Source organism: Dromaius novaehollandiae, chromosome 3 (genome assembly GCF_036370855.1).
Source record: "Dromaius novaehollandiae isolate bDroNov1 chromosome 3, bDroNov1.hap1, whole genome shotgun sequence".
NCBI classification, from domain to species: Eukaryota; Metazoa; Chordata; class Aves; order Casuariiformes; family Dromaiidae; genus Dromaius; species Dromaius novaehollandiae.
The window spans coordinates 94,784,143-94,792,040 of record NC_088100.1 but is presented as its reverse complement, the minus strand read 5'-3'; the positions used below and the strand labels follow the sequence as shown (position 1 = coordinate 94,792,040).

The following is a 7,898-nucleotide window of genomic DNA, read 5'->3' as shown; positions in this document are numbered from 1 at the left end:
GATAATTTGGCTCTCTATTCTAATTATGAAAGCATCCAATTTAACCAGCTGGCACTGTTCTACTTCTGCAACTATGTTCCTACACAGCTAGGCTGGACAGAGAACAGACTCATCTCTGCCAGATAATCCAAAGAAAACATGCCTGGTACAGGTTTGCTTAATCTATACAGTTTAACACCAAGGAGTGAACCCTGAAAAAAGCTCAAGCAAAAATTATGGGTCAAAATGCTCTTCTGTTTTAAATGTAAAGTTTCCTGCAAAGAAAATCATGTGTCATGCAGAATCCAGGAATACTTTCAAAACATCTACCTGAAAGAAGGTAAATTTTCTAATGTATTATTGTCTTCTATTGTCATCATATTTCACTGTAACACACATTAAAAGCTGTATATGAGAAAAGACTTGGAAAAAGCTAAGTTTTTCTCATTTAAAGTTTACCAGTGTTTCACTTCGCATTAATGGCATTATTTAAACCAGTGTTTCTTTTTTATGCAATGTAATGGAAACATCAAAGAGTACAATTAGTGAACTTATTTTTGAAAACTTTATTTTAAAACTATGACCAAATAGCCAAAACAACTGAGTTTACTGGAGAGAGAAAAAAAATTTTGTGAGCCAACACCGAAAGATCTGATATAATGACTGATGGCCAGAAAAGAAAAGCAATAGAATTACACATATGTTTGGTTACAGGTGCCATATATTCTGCATTTCTATTATGGTTGAAAAACAAGGCTTACTTTATGTCACACAGGAGAGCCACTCCTCTCAATATCCAATGGTCTGCAGATACTGCTGTCCTTAAGTAGAGCACAGTAATATAGGTCAGATCTGTCCTCCTGGGTTTCTTGTAAATAGGACAAACATAGACTTTGGTATCCTTAGGACCAGGTGTATTAACAGCAAATATATGCACCACAGGGAGCTGAACGAAAAGAATCTTTGGTGTAGATTCAATGAGTTTACCATTTCGTCTGTCCCAGCCAGCTCCTTCCAAGTAGAGCCCATAAATATACACTCCTTCCTGTGTGGAGAATAAGCAGATACATTATGCAGATGACAACATCTGCCTTATAAAATGAATAATTGGCTTAAGCCATTAAAATGAACATATATTTTATATTAGAAGTATCTGACATTGAATCTTTCTATTTATTTTTAAATTATAATATCCTCCTTTTTCAGAATACAATGCTACTGAAATGGGTGGCAATCAAAGTTACTCAATAAGCCCCTTAAACAGAATACTGTATGCAATTTCCTCTAAAGTTTACGATATATTCAGTAAATACACATACATTATTCCATAGCTGAAGAACATTTAGAGAGGTAGCTTTGTCCCATTTTTTTTAGAAAATAGAACAGATGCATAAATTCCAAAAACCAAGAGATGGTATAACAAAAAGCTTTTTAATAAAATATTTTTATAAGTGCAAAAGAAAAAGTGAAAATCTTCATACTTTTTGTTATTTAACTTCTAAGCTGAATAAAAAGTGAGTTGAAAACAATATTAACTTTTCCTCTAGCAATCCAAAGTGACTGAATGATGCAAAATATAAATTAACTACTGAAATTAATACTGAAGCACATTTGTGCATCATACATACAGAAGCAGGTACTGTGATTTCCTCTTTGGTTTGCTTTAGCACTTCATTTTGTATTGTAACTGTATCTAAAGCCCAGCCTTTATGGGCTCGAGTTGCTTCTTGTCTCATTGCTGTCAGGAATCCTTGAGAAATTAAGTCACAGATTAGGTACATCTCACACAAGGCAAAAGATCTAGCTCAAGTATCTACATGGGTCTGCACAAAATATTACAGACATATTCACGGTTCTATTGAAACTGAGCATGTTGACTAACGACAGCCAAATTTGCTTTGGGGCCAAAAATAGGCACAAAAGACAACACTGGCATATGATGCATTATACTAAGAAAAATATTTTTAAATGGAACATAAAAAAATATACTTTTGTTAACTGAACAGTTCAATAGCTAAAAAATGTTTGTTCAGGATCCTGGCTTACCTTTTATCATTAGGCAGTAAACCATAGGATGCATGGTATATTTGTGCTCAAAAAAGGAATTTGAAGGTAGGCAAAATACCAATTATGTGAGCTGATATTTACATACAGAAAGCTTAGGAACAGGCAATTTTTAAAAATGAAAGCAATAGAAAAAATAAAAGAAATTACACTGATGGGAAACAGAAGATGTGTCTGAATGTGATAGAAAATAACTACATGTAGGGAACCTAAACAATGAAGTACCTTTGAAGGATGAAAAATCTGTATTTTGTTGGTGGAGAAAAGTGAGTCCTTGACAGAAATGGATGTAGAGGATGACATGATCAAAGCAGTGCGCTAGGTGATTTTTGGAGTGTTGTTTTGAATAGACATTACAGAGGCAGGTTTGTAATAACAAAGGTTTGAGAGGTAAAGGGCTGGATAGCGTAAGCACAAGATGAAAAATAACTGGGCAGCAAAGGATGTGTTATAAAGGAACAAGCCATGAAAAAAATAAAACCCACTGTTACACACAATCGGTATCAGTGTCTCAGAGGATGACAATGTAGTCACCAAGAAAACAGCAGCTGCTGTTTTGTGCTGCCGGATGAAAAATGCTACTTGGAGCTGTCAAAAATAGACTGAGGCGAAAGGAGAAAAGTTAACAATAGTGAAGTGCATACTGGAGAGTTATCACCATAAAGACCTGAAGATGAAATGGCATCAGTTACTCCTCAATAGGACATAAAGGAAAGGAAGAATAGGGCTTCGCTGGCTGTCCACTTAAGCATATTCACGCTGGAGAAACCACCAAATGAGATATGGACAAGGAGGGTAATGATAAAAGTATGTGGTCATGCAGTGAAGGACAGAATTTCAAGATATAGCAAGTGGTTTAATGTGCTGAGAGCCAATTAGAAGTTAAGATACTTGTCACAGTTAAAATAGTTATATGCAATGTAAATATAATTAATGTAGTATCTGAAATGAACATAGGACTAAAAACAAAACAAAATGTATTAAATTCCTCAAATACTATACATTCTGATTCAAATAAAACAGTCTGATCTAGGTTTCTAAACATATTTAAAAATTAATTACATCTGTACAATATTAAATTAAATTTGCTCTTTCATAAGCGTGTTCACTTCAAATACCTTCTCTACTGCATGGAATTTTGGATCATGACAAACATATTCATTCTCCCCTAATAGTGATAATTTATAGAAGACAAACACTGATAAGTGCTAAAAAAGGACAATGGGTTTTAAATACAATTATTAATGATACTCTATAGTACTATAAAGAGATTTTTCCACTAAACTGATAAAATATATTCCCCATGTTTCAACATTATAATGCATTTGTCAGTACTATGATAGATTCAGAGCTTTATTCACCAATGCAATCAGTCTAGGTTTTCCTGCAGTGGCAGCACGATGTAGTCCAATTTCTGATTTGCCTCACTCCAGTCAATTTTTAAACTTTACTGCATGGTTTGCTTTACTCACTATTTTCTGGTGAGCAGTACTATTAACGTAGTAACTAATACTTACCCAACACCAGCCCACAGTGCACTGTTTGTGCTTCGCTGACTACTTTCTTGAGCTACCAAAACACAGAAGTTGAAGCAATCATCAAGTTCAAGACCTTCTGTATCTCAGCTTTGTTTGCTTTTAGGCTAAATTGTTTGTTTGGTCAAAAGAATCTGGTCCATTATCTTCTTTTACACCACTGTTAGTGCTGCTCTTGAATCATCCGAGATGAATACGCTGTCTAAGTCTGACACTACACTTAACAGCTGTGCCATTTATGATACAAATTGAATGATGTTTTGACTGGCTTCTCAGTACCAGCTTTTAACAATAATTTGGAATTCTCTCATATATATCTGATGTACTCCAGTCATCTGAACTGTTTCTGAGAGTGACTCTAAAAATGACTTGGATATTAGTAGTTTTTACAGTCCTGGTCATAGAGAGATTAGTAAGAAATAGCAACATCACAAACTGAAGATAACTTACAAATATTCAAGGATTTTAGAGGTTAATCGTAATGAAAAAAAATTCATAGCTGTTATATGAGATAATTTTCCCACAAGAATTTTGTATGGTCAGTTGTTTAGGCTAAATGTGATTCCTCTAGGAACGTGTGTCTAATAAGTTAATGATTTTTGTTATTCATGGAGATGGTTATCATTCATTTTCCTTCCTCCCTCTAAAATGATCAATGACACATAGTGACAGATTACGTTTACTTGTACTTCTCAGTATATTCTTGATGAATTTGAACAAACTACTCATTAAATAATCTGGAAAATGGAAACACTATGAAAACTATATGTTGATGATTCTATGTGAAAGATACATAATTGCCATGAATTCTGGTATAGTTGTACGCTGCTACTGTACAGTATATAGACAATATATTAGGTTATAGATTAAAGCTTTGGATTAAAGCTCTTACTTGCAACTTGCAGGGACTAGATATCTAATTCTATTGGAACTAAAAAAGCAGGTTGAAACCACAGGAAAAGCAGAAAAAGTGTATTTTCTTTAGATGCTGTATCATTATCATTTGCAACAATATGTCAACAAGCTAGAACATTTTATCTGTTAACTAATTTTTTTTCATTTTTGGAATATACAAATGGTATTCCTGGGTCAAACTAAAAGACAGGCATCCTGTCTCCCTACATAAGAGGATGCTTAAGGAAATAATATAACGAGCAAAATGATATATAAATCCTTTCCCCTTTATGTCCTTCCAAATTCTGGCAATCAGAAGCTTAGGTTAAGTTTGGACAATCATGTTTATAGCTACCATTGGACCCGTTTCCCATGACTTTGTCTAATCTCTTTTTGGAACCCATTTATCATTTTGGCTTCTATAACATATTCTGACAGTGATGAAAACATTTTTTGTAAGTATAATATTAAATTAGATATGTAGTGAAAACCCTTAAATTATGATTAAATACAATACATTATTACTGAAGTCCCTTCTGTACCCTACCTTGCGGATTAAAGAATCCAGTCATCCAAAACACATTTGGTCTTCCTTCAAATATCCATGTAGAGAACTGACTATTTCTTTCCAAAAGTTCAGTAAACCAGAAGCCAAGTGTTGAAGAATCCCAAGATACTCTCTTCCATATTTGAGGAATTCGAGCATCATACATATTATCAAGAGCATCTCTCAAATTCTGGAATGAAACTACAATATATGAACTGAAACAACCAAGATGATAGTTTCAAAGAGAGTATTTTGTATATAGTAAATATGCTTGCACTTGCCTCACTCATAATTATAGTTCCTTCTATAGCTAACTTAAGATCATTCAGACTGTTTCGGAGTATTGCGATGACCTTTTGCATTTGGTCGATTTCTTGCCGAAGAAAAATATTCATAGAGTTAAGTTGTCCCATTTTAATTAAACGAGCTTTTACCTAAAATACGGGAGTCCAGAAGAAGCAATTTAGTAAAATCTGAAATACTGAAATATGGCTGTCACATATGACAGCTTAACTTTTTTTTATTGAGAGAAGTAAATAGTATGCTTGTACTTTGAATTATCCAGCTAACATTTACAGCTTTAAAACTGTTGCAATTTTAATTCTTTTTGTCTGCATGATCTGTTGACACTACCCAATTACTTGTAGGTGTGCTCAAATGGGACTTCACCCAAAAGGCATGGAAGACTGCTGCCAAATAAAGTCAAGACTTTTTTTCTATAACTTTGAATGCACCTTTGGAAGTCCAATCAGTCTCCATGATACGTCTCCATGATCAATTGTTAGATGTTTTGTTTTTAAATAAAAAGGCCTCATTTCTATTTACATTAATTGAGAAAAGATGTTTGCTGCTTGCTTGAATCTGCCACTAAGAATAGAATCTTTATTATAAAGAATTATAAAAACAGTTCTGGTTTTTTTTGGACCTTATATAAAAACTCCACAGAGAGAGAATAGTAAGAAAACAGCTAAGATTAGCTTGCCTCATGAGGCATGTAATCAGGCGGAAGTTTGTCCAGCATGTCTTCAGCCAAACGATAAACAATGGCTTCACGAGTTTCTCCAACTCCTCCAACACTTTCTTTAGGCTGAATGTTGGTAATAGTATCCAGAACATCAGCTGCTGTGTTACTTTGATATCTGAAAGGATAAGAAATATGCTAGAGATTACACAGGATTTTTTAACACATAAACTGTATGCTTTGTAGAACACAAGTTGAATACTGAGAAAAAACATATTGTGTCCCCCAATACATTTGAAACTCAGAATAAGAATTCTTTTCTTTCACTTCCGGCGCCAAACTGAACACACTGATCATGAACAATGTCTGGCTTTTGTGATCGGAACATGAACTGCCCTCTACCCAACCTGTTATACGCTTGCTGCTTTTCTAGTTCAGAGCTGAGAGGAGACAGTTCCACATGCTGTTTCTTGACCACTGAGAAAGTGAAGCAGCAGAAAAACCTACCGTATGATTTTTAGGGATTTTGAAGAAAGGGGGAAAATGACATAAGCCTGATAAAGACTTCTAACCAACTATTTGCTGGGAAGAAGCAACGAAGGTGCTGTAACCAGAAAGAATATTTCTCTGCAAGCTGCTCCTTTATTAATTAGGAAATTCGTTCTGCCTTGAGGTAGTTCAGGATTAATGGTGAAAGCTGACAGATTTACAACATTGGAGATTAAAATCCTCTATTCTGTACTACAGCATAGGCACTGCTAATGTAAATTTATGCTCTGAGTCAGTAGAAAGAAATGAATAAATTAATGTGGCATTTGATGCTGAAAGATAGGAGACAATGTCAGTCCCTCAGCACAAGCAGAATTATAGGAGTAGTTTTGTTACAGTGCTCTCTAGTGGCATAGATCTATGAGAAGCAGTAAGAAAGAAAACATACATTGTATGTGTTTGTGTTAGGGCTGGCATGGCCTACTTTCACCTTATGGAATCAGCTACATGAGAAACATAGGACCTTACTCTGACTCAGAACATAAATTTATACTGACTCAAAGATTAATTTTACATGTCAGTTTTACTTATCAACCTTCATATGACACCTCTCTCCACCTATGACTTTGTCATACATAATTATGTAAGAAATGAAACCAAAGACTGTGCCACAGGATAGAAGCATGTGAACTCCTAAAGCAGTTAAGCTTTAGAGATAAAATCATAAGACTACAGAAACTAGATACTGCAGCATTTCAACATAAACTGTTTTTGAATGCAATTATAAATCAGAAAATGTAAGAAATCATTTTCTGGTGGTTTGCTTCTCAGAGGATATCATCTCAGCTTCTGAACACAAGAATGGTGGGGCTCTCACAGTTTTTAATGACACTCGACTTTAAACTCAAAACTCTCAACCTTTTTTCCCATTTATGGCCCCATTTGAAGAATGACAGATTTATGCAAGACAACATACTAGCAGAAATGTTGGATGAAATTAATTTTCTCTTGGACTCATGGCTTCATTCCTAACTTGGATGACCTTCTGGTGATTGTAACCCTTACTTTGGGTCTGGAGGATCTAGCAACTATTGGTAATATAGATGTGAACCTTCCCCTACATACCATAAGTACTGTTCTTGCAAAAGTGCAGTCAGTTTATTCTACGTGGAAGGAGGAGGTCCCTCTGATTACATCAATTAAAATAAAAAATATTACAGAATTATAAAAATGTCTTTCTCCAAATCAAAACAAAAATAAAAACAATTTGAAAAGAAGTCAATATGCAAATTTTGGGGAGAAGCAGGTAACTGAGAACACTTTTCGAAAGATAATCTCAAAGGAGCAGACTCAAAGTAAGCAATTTTCTTTTCTTTAATGATATAAGCCAGGAATCTTCTGGAAAGAAGGAATGATCAGCTGAACATTG

The 7,898-nt window shown here is 34.5% G+C and overlaps 1 protein-coding gene across 1 annotated transcript in view; it reads right to left on the bottom strand.

Moving 5' to 3' along the window:
• Nucleotides 1-566: 566 nt before the first annotated feature.
• The window catches only part of DNAH8 (dynein axonemal heavy chain 8), a 167,913-nt gene continuing 160,581 nt past the window's right edge, over nt 567-7,898 (bottom strand). Inside the window, exons 90-94 of the mRNA XM_064509531.1 lie at nt 6,002-6,158; nt 5,301-5,453; nt 5,020-5,209; nt 1,608-1,729; nt 567-1,024 (exon numbers count right to left, since the gene is read on the bottom strand). Of these exons, the coding sequence (XP_064365601.1) occupies nt 737-1,024; nt 1,608-1,729; nt 5,020-5,209; nt 5,301-5,453; nt 6,002-6,158 (910 nt within the window). The 3' untranslated portion in view covers nt 567-736. The remainder of the gene's footprint in view (nt 1,025-1,607; nt 1,730-5,019; nt 5,210-5,300; nt 5,454-6,001; nt 6,159-7,898) is intronic.